General features: G+C 42.4%; 1 protein-coding gene across 10 annotated transcripts in view; it reads right to left on the bottom strand.

Annotated features, from left to right (window-relative positions):
* ARPP21 (cAMP regulated phosphoprotein 21) overlaps nucleotides 1–25887 on the bottom strand; it is an 896408-nt gene that overhangs the window by 176013 nt on the left and 694508 nt on the right. For 9 of the 10 annotated variants that reach the window (XM_029589611.1, XM_029589613.1, XM_029589614.1 and 6 more), the window contains one exon: nucleotides 3239–3276. The exons of the other annotated variant lie outside the window; for it this stretch is intronic. In XM_029589611.1, the coding sequence (XP_029445471.1) occupies nucleotides 3239–3276 (38 nt within the window). The remainder of the gene's footprint in view (nucleotides 1–3238; nucleotides 3277–25887) is intronic. 10 annotated transcript variants of the gene reach the window in all.

The raw sequence follows: 25887 nt of genomic DNA on the forward strand, positions 1-25887 counted from the left end.
AATCGGTGCATCCATGTGTGTGCGCCGGGAATTGTGCGCAAATGGACGCCTGCACGCAGATTTCAAATTCAATCTATATGGATACCTGAGATAACAAGAAACAACTTGACTTTGCCCACAATCACAAGAAATATCAATAGGAGAAGCACAATTTGAATCCTGGTTTTCCTGGTTTCAGATTGCTTTAACCAGTAAACCACTCCTTCCTCAGATAGAAAAAATAACTTTTCAATGAAATTAATTCCTTCAGTAATTTGGAGGTTATGTTTTAGACACTGTGCATCAAGCAGCCCACTACATCAGGCTCCATAGCGGCTTGGAGTGCAGCAACGAGAGAATAGACTTTTGATGCATACAAGCCTCGAATTACAAAGAAAATAAACTGTATAAAGTCTAGTTTTAAATTCTAATGAGATATAGTATGATACAACCTGAGGGAACATTTCAACTTAGCTGCCTTAGAGCCTCATTTACGAAGCATTTTTCCCATCCTCACTAAATTAAGTCCTTAGTTTGCTAAATGAACGTGATTCTTAAACTAGCTATGGACGTCCCCTTCTATTTACAGCTGCTCCACCTTCTCAACAGTATAATAGACATCATCAACCTCTCATTATACTCACTACCTGCTCATAGAGATGATTTATAATTCTACCTCAACTACTATAAATTATGTGCAGGAAGCCAAGAAAAAGTGATACATGCATTAACCCATTTGCTATAGAGTTAACAAAAGCAACAAAGCAGGAAAAAAAATGTCAGTGACTGGGCACTCTAGTTAATTAACTTAATAGCGCTGTAGAATGTCTGGAGACCCGAGTCTGCAGATGTTGACTAAAACCAATGTGGACCTAAAGTGGCTAGCTAAGAACATAAGATTTACCACGTGGATCATACCATTAAGCCAGCATCCTGTCCCTGACAGTGGCCAATCTGGGTCACTAAGGGCACCCTGCTGATCCCAAAGAGTTGATCCATTCCTTGTTACTCACTTCTGGGGATAAGAGGTGACTTTCTCCAAGTCTGCCTGACTAATAATTGTTTATGGACTTTTTCCTCCAAGAATTTGTCCAAATGTTTTTAAACCTAGCTATGTTAGATGTCTTGACCACATCCTCCAACAAATTCCATAGTTTGTTTGTATGCTGAGTGTAATAAATATTCTTTCCAATTAGATTCATGGAGCATCTCCTGGTGATCCATCTCATTCATGATGTTTTAAACCTCTATCTTATCTCCTCTCTGTTATCTCTTTTCCAAGCTGAAGAGACCTATCTTGCTCAGTCTTTCTTCAAATGGAAGCCATTCAATCCCCTTTATCATTTTTGTTGTCCTGCTCTGTACCTTTACCAATTCCACTATATATTTTTTTAGGATGGGGCAACCAAAACTGCACACAATGCTCGAAGTGCAGTTGCCGCATGGATCGATCCAAAGGCATATGATATTCTCCTTTTTATTCTCCATTCCTTTTAGAATAATTCCTAACATTATATTTGCTTTTATGACCATCTCTCATTGAACTGATGTTTTCAACTTACTGTCCATAATGATTCCAAGAATATTTTCCTTGGTGGAGACATCTAATATGGAACCCAGCATTATATACCTAACATTAGCATTATTTCTCCTATGTGAATCTTTTTGGTATTTGGCCACATTAAAATGTCCAGTCCACTTGTCCACATTAGATGTCCAATTGCCCAGTCTAGCAAGGTCCTTCTGAAGTTCCTCAGAGTCTGCTTGTGTTTAAAAACTTTGAATAATTTTGTGTCATCTGCAAATGGGATCACTTGACTCATTGCTCCCTTTTCCACATCATTTATGGTAATGTTGATCATTGATCCCAGTATAGATCCCTGGGGCACACCACCAATGGGAAAACTGACCATTTAGTCCAACTGTTTTCTACCTTTTAGACAATTACCAACCCCATTGTAGGACACTGCCTCCTATCTTGTGATTTCTTAATTTTCTAAAGAGTCTTTCATAAGGGACTTTATCTAATGCTTTCTAAAAATCTAGATACATATATTGACCAGCTCATCATTATCTACAAGTTTTATTAACTTTAAAAAAAATTCTAATAGACCAGTTCGTTGGTCTATTAGTTTTCTGGATTACCCCTAGAGCCCTTCTTAAAAGTCAGCATTATATTAGCCAGCTTCCAGTCTTCAGGCACAGTGACTGATTTTAATGATAGGTTACAAATTGCTAATAACAGGTCTGCAATTTAATGGTTGAGTTATTTTAGAATTTTGTGATGAATACCAGAATACCATCCATTCCTAGTGATTTGTTAATCTTTAGTTTGTCAAGCTTCTCTATTGTATCTTCTAATTTCACAGATATTTGCCTCAGTTCCTCCAAATCTTCACCTTCAAGAATTTTTTCCCAGTATGGGTAACCCCCAACATCCTCCTCAGTAACACTTTTAGCAAAGAGTTCATTCAGGGTGTTTTTTGGTTTTTTTTTTTGCTATGGCTCTTTTTCCTCCCTCAGTTGTGTAACTTTGTTTTTAATCTCCTAAACCAAGAATATGAGTCTAGCCTAGATATTCTCTAAATACATTTATTTTGAGTTTGAATGACAGCCAATAGCTAGGAAATCATGATTAGCATTAAGAGTGAACAATATAATTGTGATTTATTGTAAACAAACTCCTTCTATTATTTCAGTATTATCAGAAGGGCAGGGTTTTTCTGAATGCTAGCACAGACTAAAAAAATCCCCCAAATATTTTTTGCAAAAAGGATAATAAAATTTGAATCTCAGTTGTACTGACTAATTGTTTCAGTTTTACTTTCCTCTACTCTTGCTCCTGAGCGATAAGATCACCAATTTGCCAGCAGCTGAAGCCAATCTAAACAGATGATGACCTTTCTACAAAGGTACAGTACCAATATGACAAGAAAAGATACAAATCAAACTTATCAGAGTCACAACAGCAGGCAGATGAACAGAAAAACAAAAATAAACTTACGCATTTCATTTTATGAAACCATAAAAACTTTAGTCATCTCAACCAATCAGTTTACTTTTATAAACATAGAGAATATAATTATGAAGACTCCTCATATACGTCAACCATTATAGCCATACGAAATACTAAAGATACCACACACAGTATGCTTTGACAACACAGTCGTTTTAATTATTGTAAAGAAATCCAAAGCTATTTTCTGTGAATGTCTATTGTATACAATGGTCTGAATAAAGAAATACATTTTTCTTTTACCTGGTTTCCACACATAGGGTTTCTTGGGAGCAAACTGACTGAAAAATAGAAAAAATATTGTATCAGATCTTCTAGATTCAATGTGGCACTTTAGAGTGATGCTCATTATAAGTTGCATTTATATAGCTTCTTTCATTCAGCCCAGTCACTGCACTTTAGAAGCATACATGCAGCCACCTTGGAAATGTATGGCCATGCACAGCAGCATGCATAATGCAAGTTTCTCAGCCTCTTTTTTTGGCTAAGATCAAATGTAAGGTCTCAGACATGAGCCCTTTTGCTGGGAATGAAAATCTGACCAATACGGGGCTACCATCGTGTCACGTGAACCCTTTGGGGAGACAAAAACATTTAGACACTGGGCAAAGTATGAGGATTAAAGCTCCCATAAAAAATAAATGTGTATTCAACTATCCTTTCTGATTTAAAACAGTTTTACAAATAAAGAAAATTACAGTATGAATGACTTTAAAAAAAAAAAATCTATATTTTTGAAAGATCAGCACTAGGATATAGTATCAGCAGGCAGTCCATGTGGTTAGAAGAGCTTGAGTTGCCTGCAGAATTTTTGTGTTGTGTGACTCTGAGGGAGGACACTTTCTCTATTGCTCTTCCTTCACATGTCTGTTCCCTGGGAAGCGAGACAGGAAGACTATGGACTACATAGCAAGTCATGTTTGTCGAGCCCTGCCTGCAGAGGTATGGTAGTCGGCCATACCACAAAGATGAAAAGAAGATTGCACAATTCAGTGTGTTAACCATGCCTGTGTTCAGGAAACACCTGGGCCCAAATAACTGATGGAAGTTAGATGAACTGCGGTGAACTGTTCATACTGAGGGAAGAAGCCACATTTTGCAAGTGTTTCTAGGTGATCACCACATACCCAAAAGAAGTGAGGCAAGAAGCGCAAGATCACCTGCTTTTTACCACTAAACAAATATAATTCTCACAAATGCATAGCACTGTCAAATCTTATGAATTAAAGTTTACAAAAAAAAAAAAAAAATTCACCATTTAGTGAACTTAGGGCTCATGAAATTTGCAGACTGATAGCACTGAAAACAAAAAGATCTTCCATTTATTAAAAAAAAAAAAAAAAAAAAAAAAAAAAAAAAAAAATAGCTAAAGCATGGGTAGTAGCAATCAAACCTTGCCCATACCTAGGACCTAATTCAAGTTCATTAAACATGATCGCACCTTTTAAAATCTACCCCACATTGGGGTAGATTTTAAAAGGTGCGCGCGGGCGTAGATTTGTTCACGTAACCTGGCATGAACAAATCTATGCCCGATTTTATAACATGCGCGCTGCTGCATGCATGTTATAAAATCCAGGGTCAGCGCACGCAAGGGGCTGCACAATTGTGCAACTTGCATGCGCCGAGCCACGCAGCCTTCCTCCTTCCTCTGTTCCCTCTGAGGCCGCTCCGAAACTTTCCTTCCACCCCCCCTGCACCTTCCTCTCCCTTCCCCTATCTAACCCGCCCCCCCCAGCCCTATCTAAAACTCTCTCCTAACCTTTATCGTAGAAGTTACGACTGCCTCTGGGCAGGTATAACTTGCTCGCACTGGCTCTCCATCCCCCGGCACAGCGGCTGTGCCTTGGTCCGCCCCCAGCACGCCCCCCTGCTGGTGCCCCACCCACGTCCCTGCCCCCGGAACGCCCCTTTTTGCGCGTCCCGGGGCTTGCTCACGCCGCCGAGCCTATGCTAGATAGGCTCGGCACGCAGGGGCAGGTTTTCGGGGGTTACGTGCGTAACCCTTTTAAAATCTGCCCCATTAAAAGCACTGCTAATACCCGCAAACTAGTTTACATGCATTAACAGAATGCATAACCTAGCTTGTAGTAGACATGAAACTTATGCCAATTCAGTAATGAGATGTAAAACTATGTAAAATAGTTCATTGCCTATTAGTGACGTAAAAAAGTATGTGCACAAACTGCTTTGTAGATGCATTAATGCAAAACACTTAACTGCATCTTGGGTATGTATAGTAAAGATTTTGTGATACTATCTGTATAACACATCCAACATTGCTGCACACTATGGGGTAGATTTTTAAAAAGTACGCCCGCGTGTACTTTTGTTGGTGCACCAGGCGCAAACTAGAGTATGCTGGATTTTAATAGATGCGCGCGTAGCTGCGCATATCCTTTAAAATCCGGGGTCGGCGCGCGCAAGGCTGTGCAAAGTCGGCAGCCTGCGCGCGCCGAGCCGTGCAGCCTTCCTCCGTTCCCTCCGAGGCCGCGCCGAAATCGGAGCGACCTCGGAGGGATCTTCCCTTCCACCCCCCCTGCACCTTCCCCTCCCTAACCCACCCCCTCAGCCCTATCTAACCCCCTCCCCCCACGCAAGGGGAACTTGGGGCAGGTTTTCCGGGGGTACGCACATATCTTACACGCGTACCCCTTTGAAAATCTGCCCCTATTTGAAAGGAGATACATGGTACCTACCTAAGAGGTAAGATCATATTGGATATCAATGGCTGCAGCCTTTTATTAGATACCTAACAAGGGAATCTAATTTGGGTGCTTGAGCCTACCTATTGCTGGCCAGTTTTAAAATTGGCAGTGGCCCCGCCCCCTAATGAAACAAGTATGCTCCCGCTACGGTCAATTGTGGGGCATGCAAACATCAATGGTGTCCTCTTAAGATGTCAGCATCAATGGTGTCCTCTTAAGATGTCAGCATTGGGCGCCCATCATCTATGGGCGCCCAATACTCCAACACCTAGGGGCATCCATGTACTGGCTACCAGACCATGTGATCGGTGCCCTTATATTACAGCAGGGCTGAGCTCCCCATGCTGCCCCATCCCCAGGACTGAGCACAATGAGTTAAGTCCTGGGTAGCCCCTTCTCTGCTGGGTGCATGGGCTCCCTGTTACTTTCAAAGTCTGCGCATTCCAGTGCAGTGGCTGCCCATTAATTTTTACATAAATATCAATGTGGATTTAGGTAAAAGCACAGCACTGAGACATTACTTTGCTCTGTGTTGGATGTTTTACTACTGGAGTTTGTCAAGGGAGCATCAGTTATTGCTTTGCATTTTGAAGTATCAGCAGCGTTTGATACTGTGTGTCACGCAATATTACGGAGCAACTAGAAGCTATTGGAATCAGTGGTGCCATTCTAGCATGGTTTAGCTCTTTTCTTGAATCTAGAAAACAGCAGGTTCTGCAAGGTGTTCATGCCTCTTGGTTTGAAACCCTTTGTGCGTTCCGCAGGGCTCAGTCTTAGCTGCAGTGCTGTTTAATATTTACACAAGGCCACTTTTGTTTCCTGCTTGAATTGCAATCCACAACCTTTAGACTCTATGCTGATGATCTGCAACTGTATTTTCCTGTAAAGAGTGACTTGTGAGCTAGCTTAGCTCACATTGCAGACTGTGTGCAGCTTAATAATGACTGGATGCAAAGAAACCATTTGTTATTGAATGATCGTAAAACTGAAGCAATATGTTTTTCTCATGACTCCGATTATTTAAATAAATAAACACAGCATTGTTTCTTTGTTGGTACTGGATACTGATAGCCAGTTTTCAAACTTGGCATGAAATCTGGGTGTAATCTTTGATAGTCTGCTTACTTTTAAGACCCACTTGCAGAATATTCTGAAGGGGGGTTATTTTAAATTGCGGCTTCTACATCATTTGAAACATGCACTTGATAAGGATGATTTTCGGACCATTGATCAGGCCTGTGTACTGTCTTTTGTAGACTACTGCAGTTCTCTTTTTTGCTGGCCTGACTATTGTATCATTGAGGGCCATACAGGTCTTGCAAAACTCAGCTGCTCAGTTGATTGTTGGGGGAAAGTGATGTGATCATGCTACACCCTGGCTAAAGGAACTTTGTTGGCTTCCTGTAAATTATAGACTGAGGTTTAAACGATTACTTGTTTTTAATGTTTTGAAATTAAATGGTCCTTACCTGGCTGATCAGTTGCAACAGTATACTCCAAGGTTAATTTATGCTCTGTTGATAAGTCTTTTAGTGATTCCTTTTATTAATCATGCTCAATTGCAAGAAACTCATAGTAGGTCATTTCTGGTTGCTGGGCCAACCTTATAGAATGCCCTACCTGGGGCTTTGTGCATTTGTGATGATATAAGGATAATTGGAAAGCTTAAGGCACATTTGTTTGTTCAGGTGTTTCCTTAATTTGATTTTAATATTTTTATGTAATATTTAAAGTATTTTATTATGCAATTTTTCTGTTTTACTTTGCTGTATTATGTATTAATTTTCTTTTAACTGTTTGTATTACGTTCTACTGTTGTAATCCATCTAGCACATTTTTTTCATTATAGACAGAATAGAAACTTTTTAAATAAATCAGTTAATTGGGACAGCCATTACATTTCTGGCAGTGCTACCTACCAACTATATGGAAATACGATAAGCAAACAGACAAGATCATATTGAAATGGCCATAGTCTCTTTCTTTAGATACTTAAAAAGGGAATCTAATTTGGTGCTCGAGGCTACCTATTGTTTATTTCAGAGATTTTCAAACCTGTCCTGAGGGACCCCCAGCCAGTCAGGTTTTCAGGATATTCACAATGATTTGCATTCTATGAAGGCAGTGCATGCAAGTTTCTCTCATACATATTCGTTGTGGATATCCTGAAAACCCAACTGGCTGGGGGTCCTTCAGAACAGGTTTGGGAACCACTGACCTATTTCCTACCTAACCATGGGCAGTACTGTTGGGTCCCCTTATGTGACTATCATACTGGTCTTTAAAGACCTGCCTCAGGTCAGAGGTGCCCTCTTGAAGCAGAGATGTTGCAGAGGGTCACCAGACCAGGCAGACCACCATGCACAACAAGACTGCTGCCTCTTCTCCCATCATCAGTGGAACCCTCCCCAGGTGTCTTCTCAGCCCAATCTACTGGGCATATCAGCTGTCACACCCCTGGATCTTCTGGACAATTTACCCAAGGCAGCAACTCTAGTTGTGCATGCTTGTTTGAGCCACTTCCCTATTCTGTCTCTCTCCAAAACTAAGCTTGAGCACCCTACTATAGAACCACAACCCTGTCCACCCAATCCCTGATCCATTGGGAAGGGAAGGCAAGGGAATTCCCCAAATCTAAATTAATGCACTGATTGCCCTTCATAAGACCTGTAAGAATAGATCTAGTCCCAGATCTGAGAGGTGTACTCCGTCTGGCCCAAATAGTTGGGGCATGGGACAGCTACCCAATCATGGCAGAGGTATAGGCCTCCCCAGAATCGGATGGATTTGCTGATCTGCTTATTAACTTGATGTCAGACCATCCAATAAAAGTGTCAGATCTCTGACAGTCTTCATTAGCAGCAGCTTCACCAGCAGCAGGTATTTCATATTTCCCAGGTGGATGATGAGGAGATCCAGGTAGGTCCCTACCTGGCTCCTAGTGTGGAGGGGCAGGAGCTGATTCCAATGCATTCTCCTCTGAATGATCCACTGCATCATCCAACCTTTGGCAATCAGCCCCAAATTTTTTCTGAAACTGCTGTGACTGGCCTGCTGCTGTACATGAGCTAAAAAGGCATGCCCATACAATCCACTGTATCAGTTGTCATTGGATGATACTTGTAGAAAGGAGCAAGACAGGCAGGAAATGTAAAGCTACGGGAAGATCAATGTAGCGGAGCCATCATTTAGTCTTATTTAGGAGGCATATACCATTGAGAGCCCGAGGCCTATGTATTGTATGGCCACCCTGGATACGAAGTAGCTGTGCAAGATGCCACTCCAATGTAAAATAAGTGTGTGCTGTAGAAAGCATTCTGCATACCATCTGACTCACAGGTACGCTTGAAGACAGATTTAAATTGAAAAAACTAAATGGAGTTGAGTCCTGGTGCACCAAGAATTGTCTCCTGCCAAGCGGCCTAATGGCCATGTATGTTAGCACAATTTGCACAGGGTAAGTGTCAAACTGGGACTACCAGAAAGGTGATCAATTGGCGACCGAGCAGCTTTTGACCATAGTATGCACACTGGCATCCTGCCATTTGATATGGTTACATCAGAGGCCAGAAACCCCAATGCCTTGGACATCCTGTTAGATGCTGCTGCAAACTCAACCAGTAGAACACAGGAGAAAAGTGGTCTGGAGCATAAAGGAGGCAATGATTGCAAGAGGAGGATCAGCTGATCAGGCATGATTGAGCTACGAGAGTCAAGGACCAGGCCTGACTCACAGACCCAACCTATCATGATCCATTTGACTATGAATCTGTGGACCATGTCTGACCTACTCTGTACTTTAGAGAAGAATACTAGGCTGGCCAATTGGGTACATACCATATCCTGGAAAGGTCCTGCCACTTCACCTATAAGATGTAATCTATTACCAATTCTTCAGGTATAGGGTGCCCTTCCTGCAATGGGGTGAAGGATTGATGCAGAAGTTCGCATGTTGTCTGAATCCAAATGACCACAAGGCTGGGACAGGCTGCCCTACTGCATCCACCTGAGGAACCAGCCATCTGAACAGGGACCACTTGCAATGAGAAAGAACCTGATATATTCTTTGCATAGACCATGATGTTACTATGCAGGCAACACATAAATCACTGGTGGCCAGTGAGCCCTGTTAGGTGCTGGACCTTGAAGACCTATGACAAGTACTGCTAGAGCCATAATGTATGTTGTATCTGTGACCTTTGCCCTTGTGCTTGTCTCTATGATCTGCCCTTATAACTGTAGACTGAGGGGCTGCCACTGCACAGGACTCACCCACTTGTGGAGTGGAAGCATTGATGGTCACAGAAGGTCCCCTCCAAGAGAACTGTCTTTGGATCATTGTGAATCTGATCTGAATTCTTCATAGCTCCTGTGGCACTAATACCTGTGGGCAGATTAACAGTAGACAAGGATGCCTGTGGGTAAGGGTATACTCTCTGCTGCCCAAAACGTGAGGGCTGATGTCTCCTGCAGTAGTCTATGTGGGAAGTGGAGGGAAGACCTCATATTTGGACAGTGTATTCTGTGAGAATATTTCCACTGGGAGCATTGAACTGGTTGCTACCACTAAGGTAGGGCACACTAATAGCCCAGCCATTGTGTGGCGGGTACAATGAGCCACAGCTATGGAGTTTGACCAGCAGGGCATACCATAGAAATATTCAGCTTGCTAAACACTTTACATGGCAACTGCAAAGCAGGAAGCCTTATTCCACCCCCAATTGCCTCTTAATTGTAAAATTGCAACCTCTTCTGCAGTGATTTTTAAAACAATGATATCAGGGCAATGAAGAGCTGCAGTAATGCAATGGGTAGTCACTGTGGCAGGAGGGACTCTAGGTCAGCAGTCAATAGCCCTATATGGTCGAAACAGGATCTTGAATTAGCTATAATAGCCAAGCTTGCAGTTAGCACTGTAAATACACACACACACACACACATCTGAATCTATATCTACATATTAATATGGCCTTAACTGGCTTCTTCTTTTTTTACTTGCGTGGTTTTTTAATTTTAACCTGTCCAATTCATCAGATTCTGGGGTGAGCAGAGAAAGAAGAGGAAAAGCTAGGGCTAGCTGCTTTTAAAATTGGTGCCAGCCCTCCCCCTTGGTGATGCATCATGGCCCAGCCACAGCTAATCTCAGGGCACACCAACATCAACAGCACCCTCCTATGATGTTAACATGCTCTGTAATGACCAATCAGGAGACAAGCCAATTCTCGCATCAAATCAACATGTGCCCAATGTGTTGATGTCTCAAGGCATTAATGCATCAATAGCCAGACCAGGCAGCAGGTGATGGAGCTGAGCTTCCCATGTTGCTCTGATTCCAGGACTATGGATGAAGGTTAATCCTGGATGGCGCCTCCTCCATCAAGTGTATGGATGCCCCATTACTGACATCATCTGTGCACTCTGGCACAGCAACAGCCCATTTCTTAATTCTTTCTAAGGTAAAAATAAATTATTTAAAATATATATCTATATCTATTTATGTGTAATGTGTGTATCTATCTATCTATCTATATATATCTATATCTATATACATATATATATATATATATATATATATATATATACATACACACACACTATAATCCACACACACACACAAATAAGAAGTTCCATGATGAAATATATGAAGCCTATTTTCAAGTTCTTCCTTCTAGAAGCTGCTAGAAATTAGAGCTTTTTGCAAAAGATGTGCTATTTCAAAACCATGTGAGCAAACTGACCTGCAGGTTTTTTTTCTTTTTGTACTGTTTTTGTGTGATCCTTAAATCTGGCCCTTAATTGCTCCCTGCTTTTCTTTATCCATATTCTCCTCCACTCTGAGGTATTTCCAGACATCTGATGCAAGATTCTTCATGCTTGTCTTATGATGAAATGTCTAATTATCGGTACCAATGCATTAATAATTGACCATATACTTCAACTTTTGTGTTCCCTATACCCTCTTAACTCCCTAAAGTACTTGTTAGTATATGATTGTGATCACCTCCTATCAAATATTTTTCACGTTGAAAGAGATGAAAATTAGGAGGGGGGAGGGTGTCACATGATGGGAAACCCATAATTCTGTGAACCACACTCAAATTGTTGCAGAAAGAAAAAAAAATAATTGACAAACTTGAAAAGGAAGACAATTGATATTGTACCACTAGGGATGTCAAAATGCAGGAAAATAAGAATCATGGGTATTTGCTGAAAAATTAGAGACAGGTGATGCACAAATATTTGTGGACAAGCACTTGGGAGATTTCTCGATTTCAGAGATCCCCCAGCCGATCACCGAATGGATACACAACTATTCACAGCTGCCTAGCTTTCTGGAACTGTTTCTTACAGTGCTGACTGTACCGCGTATATAAAGAAGAGAACATTTTGTGTGTCACAAAAATGGAATTATTAAATAATTTGAAAGATGTATTTACTCATATTACAGTGCAGGGAATTTTGGGATGGGAAAATAAAACTATGTCAGAATAACAAAGTATTTTATGTTCCCAGCTACCGTAGGCTCTGTGTACAGATTTGACAATAATGGAGTACTTCAGCGAACCAGATCAATGCTGGATTTCAAGGTATGAGGAAAGATCAGGAAGGTATCACAGGAGGTCCAAGGCTGAGGCTGAAGTCCTACCCTGCCTCCATTAACATGGTGGTGGGTTTGGCATTTCACCCCAGATAGCTCATCGCCCTATCAAGCTAAGTGGTTTTGTTTTTGTGTAATAACTTGGGGGTGGTTGGGGTTATCTATAGACAGTCTTCTAAATGCGAGTGAGTATTTATGCTCCTGCGAAAATTTGTGTTGTGTCTCAGATGGAATGTTACAGCTAAAGGCTCATATTCCATCATCTGGCTCCTTGCACAGACACAGTGGGAGTTACAGTCCTGGAATACCTCTGGAGGTTTGGACTGGTGAAGCCTGGGAAATGATTAAGGCGTCCTTGGCTCTGGCGACCTGGTCATCTTTCGAAAAAGGCAGAGGTGCTGTTTCCAGTTCAGGGGTGGGAAGGAGGACCAGAGCTTGACCTAGATATTGTTCAATACATAGTCTGGGCTAAGAGGTCCATATACTTATTAGCAACCGTCTGGTTGTACATGGCTAGGTGTTCCTTCTTTCAAAAGGTGATGGGTTGGAGTAATCCTACAGTAGGTTTCCCTATCAGACACGTTGGGTAGTTGGAAAAGGGGAAAGGGCCCGATTTAAGATAGAGTGTCTGATCAGATATGTGGAATTACTTATTTTGAACGGTTAGCTTGAAATAAGCCAGTTGGCAGTTTTGTTTAACATGGGGTTCATGTTCACTTTTGTCAGTGCTACAAGGGTAGGGGAGTTAGTGGCGGGGTCAGCTGCAGAGCGGAGGACAAGTGGATTGTTTAAGAAGAATGTTTTTGTTTCAGACAAGTTAGTATGTTTGTGTATTCATCGGTCTAAAGAGTAGACCTATAATCACCTGCATAAAGTTATCAAGCTATCTTTAAGATATCTGGCTATATTCAATAATGCAGGTGCACCGCTGAATGTCCTTTCAAAGTTAGCCAGATAAGTTTACTGCCTGTGTACTGTATTTTTTGCTCCATAAGACACTTTTTCCCCCCAAAAGTGGGGGAAAAATGTCTGTGCATTTTATGGAGCGAATATTTAAAAAAAAAAAAAAAAAAGGAACTACAACCCCCCACCCTCCTGACCCCCCCAAGACTTGCCAAAAGTCCCTGGTGGTCGCTCTTGGGCCGTCGGCTTGCAGTAATCAAAATGGCGCTGGTGGCCCTTTGCCCTTACTAAGTGACAAGGGCTACCGGTGCCATTGGTCGGCCCCTGTCACATGGTAGGAGAAATGTAAAATCAAAAACATGTTTGATGTGATATTGTGGTTTTTTTGGATTTTACTTTGTTTGTGGCATGAGAAATGATATCATGTTTCAGTGTGTTTATATACAAGTGATGCACTGTATTAGTGTAGGTTATACACCATTGTAATTTAAAATATGATGGTTTTGGATACATGTTGTATTATATATTTGTGTACTAATAGTTTTAACATTTGTAATAAATACTTTAATGCTCTATACAGGTATTTTTGTGACTTGATTATGTACTACCTGTTCTACCTTCTTTTTGTATAATTTACCTTTATAGTAGCTTGCTACATTTATGAAAACTTACCAATGAATTTTACAAAGTATGCATGTCAGACCAAACCCTGCACCCAGGAAATAGCTTTGCTACTGTTTAGACAGATAAATTGAAATTTATCCGAATAAGTGCCGTTTTTAAGACTTAAAGGTGAATTTTAATAGAGATCCATGCATAAAGTAGCAGATGCATGCAAATAGCACATTCGCAGAAGTGCTATTAATAAACCTCACACAAACACGTGTAAGTACTGGTATCCGAATAAATATGCTTGTGTAAAAAAAGGGGCAGGCCAGATGCGTACCTGGATGGGGTTAATATTTACGTGCATATATTGCTGTTTTATAACCAGTGAAAGTGGCAGAAATACAGCTGTTGCTTGCAAATATTTATACCAGATATTTATCTGGTTCAAGTCAGAATAAAACTCTTGATAGCCAATTATTGAAAGGGTGAGAGGTCTGAGTAAACCAGAGAGAGTTTAGGCTAAAGAACCAGGGGTATCTTGATGATTTAGAGATAGTCCACCAGTGTGCCCAGTCTAACTGGTAAAACTGGTAAATTTTCTTCATGCACACGTTATAAAATTGGATGAGGCCTTCATAGTAGTCAACTATTTATATCACTATAGGAGAGCCAGCTAGTAACTCGAGGTGAGGTTTTGGTGGAGATGTAGGGTTTTGGGGCCAATTTTACATGCAAAGTGAGATGTATGAAAAGCATAGTAGACCTCAAGGAAAACTGGACATCATTTGGAGTGAGGAAAGTCACACAAAGATAAGATTTCTTCAATGTTCTCTCGTCCTAGCTTGATAGATGAGAGAACATTGTAGAAATCTCATCTTTATGCGACTTCACTCACTTCAAATGATGTCAAATCTTCATTGAGGTCTACTCTGCTGGTCGTATGTCTGACTCTCCATGTAAAACTGGCCCCAAAACTCTACATCACCACCAAAACCTCATCTTGAGTTACCAGCTGGCCCTCCCATAGCAGTATAAATAATATGTGTGTCACCCCAGAGGCTCTCTGTACTCCACTTTCCCTCTCCCCAAGCCCAAAAATGCCCGAAATACAATTTGCAATCTTTAGCATGAATTGCGTTACGGCCATTTTGCACAGTTTAACGCCAGGAAAAAAGGTGTAGTTATTTCTGGCATTAAAAGCATGTGATAATGCCCCTCATTTTCATTAACCCTGCCCAAACCCCTCCCCAATCCTGCCCCTTTGAAACATTTGCATTAACGCCACAAGCTTTAAATACTATCGCATGCATTATGGTGTTATCACGGGCATTAATGCCATAACACATTTTGATGAATTATCCTGTAAGTAAGATAGACGAACAAGTCTTCCAGCTCTAGTTATCCATCTATCTTATCTACCCACCTGTGTAGCACTTTCTTTTACTTATCCGGCTAGCTTTCATAGCTGGATAAGTCTTAACAGCTTTATGTAGCCTGATATTTGTTGCCACTTAACCAGGTAAGGGCTTTCATGTGGGTATGTTTAAAATACATGCCACGTATTTTTATGATACATGAACATGTTGGGTGCAGATATATGTGTATTTTATATCATGTACATGCATTTGCGTGCACAATAGTAAATATGATGGTAGCTTTTAAACAGTCATGCGGGCTTACATGTACACGCATATTCTGGCTTGCGCCAATGGATGCGGCCATTTTATAACATACGAGCATATATGCAGGTATGTTATACAATCAGCTATACATGCGTGCACAATTTTTTATGGATGCATGCATATGTGCGCAAATGCTGGCTCTACTGATGCAATAGCCCTTTTTCCCGGTTTGCTCCCAGTTTGCCCAGGTAACAGATCAGGCTTCGTAAACCCCCTGTTAATTAGCCTCATTTTACCCTTCTCACCCCAACCCTTTTCACACTGCTCACTTGCCTGGTTTTTTTTTTAATTTTTATAATTACATGCTGTCCATAGCAGAAGTAAAGTTATGTGATAGGGGACCCTGGCATGCAAATGTGCACGTAAATACTTAAGTGCACATTTCAAGTTTACTTCGTAGAATGCCCATGTCTTGACCATGCTCCACCTAGACCTTGCCCATCCCCCTTTTTTTTAGCTTTTTGATTTGTGCACGTACCAGGAGATATGCACATACTCGTACGCTTTTTAAATTCCATGCAGCGTGCGCCACCCCAAGAGATGCATGCTGAGCTTTTAAAATTCACCTGTATGCTCATGCATGTCCACATACCTCCATATATGGGTGGGCTCATACATGTTTTAAAGTTACCCTCCTATTTGGCTAAGTAGCAACAAAGCCCCTACTTAGCTGCATAAATCAGATTTTAGCAGGATAAGTAACGTGCAACTGGTATACTTGTGTATTTTTATGTCTAAGTTTAAAAATATATGTATGGAGATTTTACTTGCCTAATTTACAAGTTGGGTTTTGCATATGCAAGTCAGGAGATTTTCTGACATGCCCAAATTACCTTGGAGGGCGCAAGTTATCTTTCTTTGTTTCTTAAATTTTATGAACCATCTCATGTCCTACGTCCTGCCTATTAGACTTCCCCTCTATTGAGAGGGCACATTTTTGTGAAACCGATAAGAGCTTTTTTTGTCCCTGGTCCCTCTTATTGGAATTCTCTGCCAAACTCTCTTCGAGCAATAGATGACATAAAAGTTTTCTGTAAACAGTTGAAGGCACTATTTTATCAGGCAGTTTTTTCGTAGTTATGTTTTATAGTTTTATTTTTTAACGTTTTATTTTTGTACAACAATTTTTTTTCCATAAGCAATAACAGTGACAAATACACCCAGAATAACCCCCCCGCATCTCACCCAGATCAATTAAGAAAATGTTTCACTCTTATCCACCAACCAAATTGTAATTCTTCAAACTTTTCCATCTTATTCCTTTTCATAGCTGTAAGTTTCTCCATCTGATAAACGAACAAAAGACACATACACTATAAGCTTGCTGGGCGAAATCTTAACCTTCCAGTGCACCGTGAGAGCACATTTTTCTGCCAGTAAGATCTGCGTCACCATCTAATCAATCTTTCTTGGCATGCCTTCAATCGAGGCTGATGGTAGAAAAGATAATTGATCACTGTCTATTTGAAAGCCCATAATGTCTTTAACCAAGCCCCTTATTCTCCAAACAATACAATTATTGGACAAAACCACCACACGTCCCATTGTTCCTCTCTCTCTCCAGATCTCAAACATACAGCAGTATACCACCAATTTAAATATACTTTGAAACAATTTTCCGCCAATTGAGCGGACAGTGAAGTCTTCATTGTCTTCTTTGCCACCCTCCATTTTATACCAAATACCTTAAACCTACCCAATCTTTAAATTTATTGTAGTGGATTAGATCTGCTTTTAAATATTCAAACCAAAACATTTTTTTAAATGAATGGTGGTAGTTTCATATAAATACTATTTATAGGTACCTACCCGGTTACCAAATAGTAAGCATGATATAATCACCAAACACATATCTGTTTAAAGCCTTTAGTCTACTTAGACTAAAGTCTTTAGTCTAAGTAGCCCATTGGCTGATTCAGCGTCACATGGTAGTGTACATAAAGGTGAAGGTTTGTTAGGAAAGATGTCCGCCATGATGGAAGAAAGCTGTTGAGGCTTTAAACAGACGGATGAATGCTGTTGAGGATGGCTTAAAAATTGTATTTTTGGATACATACTGCAGCCCCTGATGAAGGATTCTTTCCAAAAACTGGCCTTGATGGGAACATTGAGAAGCAGCTAAGTAGTAACATCGAGCAGCAGCTAAATATTACCAGGAATTTGAAATGGGAAGATTGAGCAAAAACACAACTGGGAACTTTAAATATTCAAAACAGATTGAAAGTAAAGGCATATTAAAAATTTTGGATTTTACATTTTCAGTCATGATCGTGTAACAGCACTGAATCATGCAAGTACATCTGGTGGTGTTTGGTTGAAGAATTAACGAGAAAATAACTACACAGAACAAATACGTACTCACAAAAACAATATTTATTGTCTGTGGCACTGCTACATATAAAGGGGTAGATTTTAAAAACCGCGTGCACAAGGACACACACATTATAAAATTGGGGTCAGCACGTGCAAGGGTGTGCACAATTGTGAAATCTGTGCGAGCCAATGCTCGCGGCCTTCTGCAGTTCCCTCCCAGTCCACTCCAATTTAGGAGCAGCCTGGGAGGGAACTTCCCTACTCCCTACTCCCCTATACTAACCCTCCTACCCCTTCCCCTAACCTTCCCGGCCTCCTAGACCTATCTTAACCCCCCCAAATCCTTGTCTTACCATTTGCTCCTGCCTCGGGGCAGGAGCAAGTTGCGCATGCCGGCACCCTGCCAGCATGTGATCCCCCGGCACAGCAGCAAATGACCGCTGTGCTGGGCAACTCTAGCCACGCCCCGCCCCCAGGACCGCCAGTGGTCGGGCCTTTGAAAAGTGGCCCAGTGTGTGTAAGCCCAAGATTTATGCGCATAGGGCCAGATTTTAAAAAGCCTACGCATGTAAATCCATCAGATTTACATGTGTAGGTGGGGTTATGCGCGCCGGGCCTATTTTAGAAAGGCCCAGCGAAGCCTTTTTTATAACATGCCCACGCATGTTATAAAATCGGGCGTCCATGTGTACGCCCGTGCGTACCTTTTAAAATCTACCCCATAAGAATATAAGGTGGTTGGAGTTTGGTGGTGTGTTGGTGATTATATAATGCCTACTATTTGGTAATCAGGTAAATACTTATAAATAGTATTTATATGAAACTACCACCATTCACTTTTAAACATTTTTTGGTTTGAATATTTAAAAGCAGATCTAATCCACTGCAAAAAAATTAAAAGATTGGGTAGGTTTAAGGTGTTTGGTATGTTGCTTTATTAACCTACGTTGAGTGGGAAAATGTGTTTATTTACTCTCCAACATGTACCCCCTGTGCTTCACTCGCTTCACTGGCAAATTTCGTTTCTGAAGTTCTGCGGTGAGTGCACATGCTGCCAGCTGATCTCTAACATTTTTCAAGCGCTGTTAAACAACTTGCTGGTAGTTTTCTGCTTGAAAATAATGCTTTTTAAACTACATTTGTAGAGATCTCAAGGATTACACTGCAATCCCGGGTGATGGTGTCACTTCACCTCCTTTATTTATTTATTTTTTTTTGTGTTTTTTATTGTCAATTTCATGTTTTTTTGTTCATTTTTTTTTAAACATTTGTATTCCACTTAGCAATAATTTTCATAATATGCACAAACAACAAACATGCGTGCAACAGTGAAATTACCAGTTTTAGCAATTACTCTACCAGTTCATCTGCAGGACAGAGACCCTCCTGGTTCTTCAGCTTCATCTCCCCCCATTTCACCCAGACACCCCCCAGCCAGTCAATATTTCACTTTTAAGACATTTACAATCACTTACTCTAAATATACACATGTAAGCTGCCAAATCTACATGCATAAATTGTTTATAAAATAGCAATTTACTCGTATAAATGTTGGCTCAGCCCCGGAATGCTCCTGGCCCACCTCTTTTTATATTTTATAGCGTTAACTTTCAAAGCGACACGCATGCGCACGCACAGGGGCGTGCTGTTTTTATAATATGCACGTGTTTATGTGTGTATGTTATAAAATCAGCTACTTGTGCATATATGCACGCACAATTTTATATAGATGCAAGCATCTAGAGCACATAAATGGGGGGGGGGAGATTTTAGTAGACGTGCGTAGCAACACCAATATCCATTTCCCCAGGCTGCTCCCAGTTTACCCAATTAAAGTACAGGACGTCCATACTCCCCTAGCTAGTCTGCCTTTCTTTTCCTCTACCGGTCTCGACCCTTAAAACTCCGCTGACTAGGCAAGATTTTTTTTCATTTTTCTACTTACACGCCATCCACATCTGAAGTAAAGATATGCGGATAGGGACCCAAGTGCCGCTTGTGCACGTAAGAGTTACACATTGGTGACATTAGGAAAATCAGGAATGCCCATTCCCCACCCCTTTTTCGTGAACCATTTTTTATCCGTATACCTGGAGTTATGTGCGTGGCCGCAGGCTTTTTAAAATCCGCCTGACCCACTTGCGTCCGAGTCATGTGCATATCTCCTGGTTTGCTGCGTGCAAGCCTTTGAAAATCTACCTCTATATGCGCAAATTTACTTGTGGACCCTTACATATGAATGCATTTTATAAAATATAAACAACATATTTGTGTATATGCCATTATGTATATGCTGATTTTCACTGTGCAAATTTTGAAAATTTACCTTTAATATCTTATCAGACTTCTTTAATATGTATGCAGGGAGAATAACTTTAAAAAAGCATGCGTGTGCCCATATACGTAGCTATATAGATGCACATTTGCATGCACATGTATTTTATATCATGGCGTGCAAATGCACGACATGATATAAAATGCGCTTAAATCTACCCAACATGTTTGCATATCTAAAAGATATGCGGCATGTATTTTCAACATACTTTTGACATCTGGCTAAATGTTAGCAAAAGACAAACATCTGAAAAAAAAACCCAAAAAAGAATTATCCAGTTAAATAGCACTGTTGATGGCTTAGAGGTAGATTATAAAAGCCCGGCACGCACATTAATTAGGGGATGCACGAATAAGTCTGGTTTGCGCATTCTGAGCAGATTTTAAAGCCGCCCGGATATGCGCATATCTCCCGTAGCATGCACATCTCCAAAGATTTCAAAAAGGGCCAGGGCATGGGCATAATCTGGGTGCAGCATGAGTGTTGTGGGATGTGAACCTGAGATGGGTGCGCAAATACTTATGCAGCCTGGCGCGCACCAAGATCCCCTGCTGAGTAACTTTATTTCTGCTATGGATGACTTCATTTAAAAAATTAAGAAAACAAAGAAGATCTGTGGGGTTTTAAAGGTCGGGGCTAACTGGGGGTGGGAGGGGGGGGAGTAAAGGCTATTAAACTAGGGGGATTTGGAGGACCTCGCTCAACTGGGCAAACTGGTAAAACCGGCAATGGCGTTGGCGCACGCTTCTTAAAATCCCTTGATTTATGCAGTAGAAATGGGATTTCTGCACACAGACACGCAAGCACTTAAAATTCAGTGTACATGTGCGTGCAGCCAGGTTATTTTATAACGTGTGCATATGTGTGCTTATGCTAGAAAACTGCCGTGTCTCTAGGTGCAGACTGACGTATGAATGCAAATGTGCACCCACATGCCAGTTTGAAAGTTACTGTCCTTTTGAGTAAGTAACATAGCTGGATAAGTAAAATATAGCAAATGTTGCTTACCTGTAACAGGTGTTCTCACAGGACAGCAGTCCTCACATATGGGTGATATCACAGGATGTCACCCATATGTGAACTTTGACTGGCCCCTACTGGGCATGCCCAGCATGGCGCTAACCCTGCAGCCAGCAGAGGCCCCGTTTCAGTCTTGTTAAAAAGCTACAGGTAGTGCCGAAAATAAAATAAGAAAACGTTACAAACCCAACACCGCAGGGCAGCAGGCAGGTTTCATGAGGACTAACATCCTAATGTCCTGTGAAAACCCCTGTTACAGGTAAGCAACATTTGCTTTCTCACAGGACAAGCAGGATGGTAGTCCTCACATATGGGTGAGTACCGAGCTGAGGATGACCGAGTATGCACCAAATGTACTCAGGCGTGCAAGGCACTAGGCCTGGGATGAAATTTGGCCGAGGGCATCCTGAACCCCACCGGGCAGGCGGAAGAGTGTTGGTACATTACGTTGTAAATAGGTTGCGCAAGACAGACTGGCCAAAGATGGAATCTTGTCTTCCGGCTTTGTCCAAGTAATAGTGGGCTGTAAAGGTATGGAGAGAACTCCAGGTAGCAGCCTTGCAAATGTCAGGGAGTGGCATCGATCGTAAGTGTGTTACTGAAGTCGCCATGGCCCTCACAGAGTGTGCTTTAACACGGTCTTGAAGTGGAATGACTGCTTGCTGGTAGCAAAAGGATATGCAGTCTGCTAACCAGGAGGAGAGAGTCTACTTACCCACAGGCTGCCCAATTTGATAGGATGGAAAGAGACAAACAATTGAGTGCTTTTCCTGTGGGCAGCTGTACGGTCTAGGTAGAACGCTAGAGCCCGTTTGCAGTCAAGGGTATGCAGAGCCTGCTCTCCTGGATTGGAATGGGGCCTGGGAAAAAAGGTAGGTAGTATAATGGATTGATTGAGATGAAACTCCGAAACTACCTTAGGTAAGAATTTAGGGTGAGTGCGGAGTACTGCCCAGTCCTGCAGAAGTTTAGTGTAAGGCGGGTATGTAACTAGAGCCTGTAATTCACTAACTCTGCGAGTGGAAGTGATTGCCAAAAGGAAAATCACTTTCCAAGTGAGATATCAAAGGTCACAGGATTGAAGAGGCTCGAATGGTGGTTTCATGAGCTGACCCAAAACTAGGTTGAGGTCCCAAGAAGGGGCCGGAGGACACAGAGGAGGGTTGAGGTGAAGCAAGCCCTTCAAAAAACGTGTTACAAGGGGTTGTACTGAAATAGGAACGTCCCAGACACTTTTATGGAAGGCAGCAAACGCACTTGCATGCATTCTGATGGAGGAAGTTTTTAGACCTGACTCGACAAGTGCCAGCGATAGTCCAGAAACTTCGTGATTGGACAGGTAAAGGGGTCAAGGGATTGAGAAGAGCACCATGACGTAAATCTGTTCCATTTGTAAGAATATGATTTTCTCATGGAAGGCTTCCGTGAAGCAATCAGGACACGGTAAACTGGTTCATAAAGGTTAAGTGGCTGAAGGATTAACCTTTCAACATCCATGCCGTCAGAGACAAGGCTTGAAGATTGGGGTGGCATAGGCACCCGTCATTTTGAGTAATTACAAGCGGGTCCTTTCCCAAGGGAATGTGCCTGCGAATGGAGAGATCCTGAAGAATTGGAAACCACACTTGGCGCGGCCAGTGGAGTGCTATCAGGATCATGGTTCCCTTGTCCTGACGTAACTTCACGAGAGTCTTCGAGAGAAGTGGAAGTGGAGGGAATGCATATAGGAGACCGGTTGCCCATGAGAGGGAGAAAATGTCTCTTGGCTGATAGTGTTGGCTGCGAGTGAGAGAGCAGACGTTGTCTACTTTGCGATTTTGAGGTGACGCAAAGAGGTCAATTTGAGGATAACACCATTGGTGGAAGATAGAGTTCGCTGAGTGGTTGAGAGACCACTCGTGCGGTTGAAAGGTGCAACTCAGCTTGTCTGCCAACACATTGTCCACTCCCGGCAATTAGATGGCCCTGAGGTACATCGAGTGGGAGAGGGCTTCTGCCCATATCTGTGCAGCTTCCTGACACAGAATGTAGGAGCCCATCCCTCCCTGTTTGTTGATGTACCACATGGCCACCTGGTTGTCCATCTGGATCAGGATGTCTTGACTGGAGAGATGATCCTGAAATACCCTGAGAGCATATCTGATTGCTCGCAGCTCCAGGAAATTTGGTGTTTGGCTTCCTCTAGAGACCAAGATCCTTGTGTCTGCAGATCGGCCACGTGGGCTCCCCATCCGAGGTTGGAAGCATCAGTGGTGAGAGTTATTTGAGGGTCTGGAGCCTGGAAGGGCAAGCCCTGGAGGAGATTGATCTGATTTTTCGACCAGGCGAGAGACAGAGTGAGTCTGTTACATGGACAATGATCTACAGGGGCTGAATGGATTGAGTCCATTGTGACCTTAGAGTCCACTGCATGACTCTCATGGCCAAATGGGCCATTGGGGTGACCTGAACTGAGGATGCCATGTGTCCCAGGAGGATGAGAAAGCAGTGTGCAGTTGTGGAGTGTTGAGACTGCAGCTGTGTTCAAGAGACAAATGAGTGAGAGCTCGCTATCGAGGCAGGAAAGCTTTTGCCTGCAAGGTGTCCAAGTCTGTCCCAATGAACAATAAGGTTTGAGATGGGACTAAGCAGGATTTGTCGTAGTTGACAAGAAATCCGAGTGAAATTAGAGTGTGTAAAGTAAGATGTAGGGAAGACAGAGCAGCTTGCTGAGTGGGAGCCCTGATTAACCAATCGTCTAGATAGGGGTAGATGTGAACACCTTGAGTTCTGAAGAAGGCTGCAACTACAACGAGGCATTTTGTGAAGACTCATGGTGCAGACGCAAGGCCGAATGGAAGCACTCGATACTGATAGTGCTTGGGGCCTACTAAAAACCTCAGGTATTTGTGATGAGATGGAATTATCGCAATATGAGTGTATGCGTCCTGGAGGTCTAGAGAGCAGAGCCAGTCTCCTCTTTGTAGAAGAAAAAGAAGAGAGCCCAAGGTTACCATTTTGAACTTCTCTCGCTGGAGGTACTTGTTGAGGGCACGTAGATCCATAATTGGATGAATGCCTCCTGATTTTTTGGGGATTAGAAAGTACCGGGAATAGAACCCTAGGCCTTGTTGTGAGTATGGCACTGGTTCTATTGCTCTGGACCGGAGGAGGAGGGAGACGACCTGCTCCAGGAGCAGTGAGTGGTTGGATGTTCTCCACGTCGGTAGAGGTGGGGAGTCCGGTGGAATGGAGAGAAAGTTCAGACGATAACGTTGAGCAATTATCGATAGGACCCACTGGTCTGAGGTGATTGAGTGCCACCTGTTGTTGAAATGGCACAATCGACCTCCCACTGGTATGTGGGGCAATGGAATCTGGCTGTTGCTCTCTATGTAAGAGTCAAAAACCGGAAGCAGGGCCCGGCTGAGGGGCTGTTTGCGGTTTTTGTTTCCGTGTCTGAGACTGGGCTTTCTGGAATGGTCTCGTAGAACGGGTTCCAGTTGGTGGCGGGTAGGACTTCTTCGGGCGGAAGAATGGCTTCTTAGAGTCTTTTCTAAAAGGCTGTTTTGAAGAGTATTCGGAAGGCATGAGACAGAGCTGTCTCAGGGTCTCATGATGGTCCTTTAGTTCCGCCACCGTCCATTGAATCTGCTTGCCAAACAGATTGTCTCCTACACAGGGGAGGTCGGACAATCTGTCCTGAACTTCAGGGCGAAGGTCGGAAGACTTGAGCCAGGCCCATCGTCTTGCTGAGATAGCAGCTGCAGATACCTTTTGACACTGCAACCAGGGTATCATAAGATGATCGTATCTCATGCTTGCCTGCCTCAAAACCCTTGTTGACTAGGGTTTGGTGTTGCTCTTGAAATTGCTGAGGCAGGGAGTCTGTTAAGTCTTGTATCTGCTTAAATAAGACCCTATTATATTGGGTCATATAGAGCTGATAAGAGGCAATTCTGGAGATGAGCATTGATCCCTGGAAGACACGGCGACCAATAGCATCTAGAAATTTCTGTTCCTTGCCTGGGGGAAAGGAAGTGTGAGGTTTTGCTCTCCTTGCTCTTTTCTGGGCAGATTTGACAACCACAGATTGGTGATCCAATTGAAGTTTGCAAAAACCTGGAGCTGACTGAATGAGATAGGTGGTGTCAGCTTTCCTGTGGACTGGAGCCACAGAGCCAGGATGTTCCCAGTTCTTTTTGAGGAGATCTAGAAGAACCTGGTGGATAGGGATGGAGGTTACTTCCTTGGGAGCATCCAGGAATTGTATCAGCTCCATCATTTGATGCCTGTCATCTTGTTCAGTCTGCAATTGGAAGGGTACCAATTCAGACATCTCCTTCACAAAATTTATGAAGGAAAGATCCTCTGGAGGAGAACGCTTTCTACTTTCAGTAGGTGAAGGTAGTGAAGGCAAATCATCGGTGTCCGGTGAAGAATCATTAGTCCAGGTGTCGTAGGGATCAGCACCTGCTCCTCTAGGGACTAAAGGAGGACGGGAAGTGGGATCCCTGAAGGTCTTGGTCGAGGTTCCAAAGGACTCGAAGGAATAACTGGAGGCACCAATGAAGGACTCGAAGGAATAACTGGAGGCACCAATGAAGGCATCGAAGGCACCAGTGCAGGTATTGAGGGCATCGATGGATGGCTCGGTGGTGCCGATGGATGCATGGGCACCGATAGGTGGATCGGTGGCACCAATGGATGTATTGGCATCAACAGCTGAGGCATCGGCAGAACTC

Source organism: Rhinatrema bivittatum, chromosome 2 (genome assembly GCF_901001135.1).
Source record: "Rhinatrema bivittatum chromosome 2, aRhiBiv1.1, whole genome shotgun sequence".
Lineage (NCBI taxonomy): Eukaryota > Metazoa > Chordata > Amphibia > Gymnophiona > Rhinatrematidae > Rhinatrema > Rhinatrema bivittatum.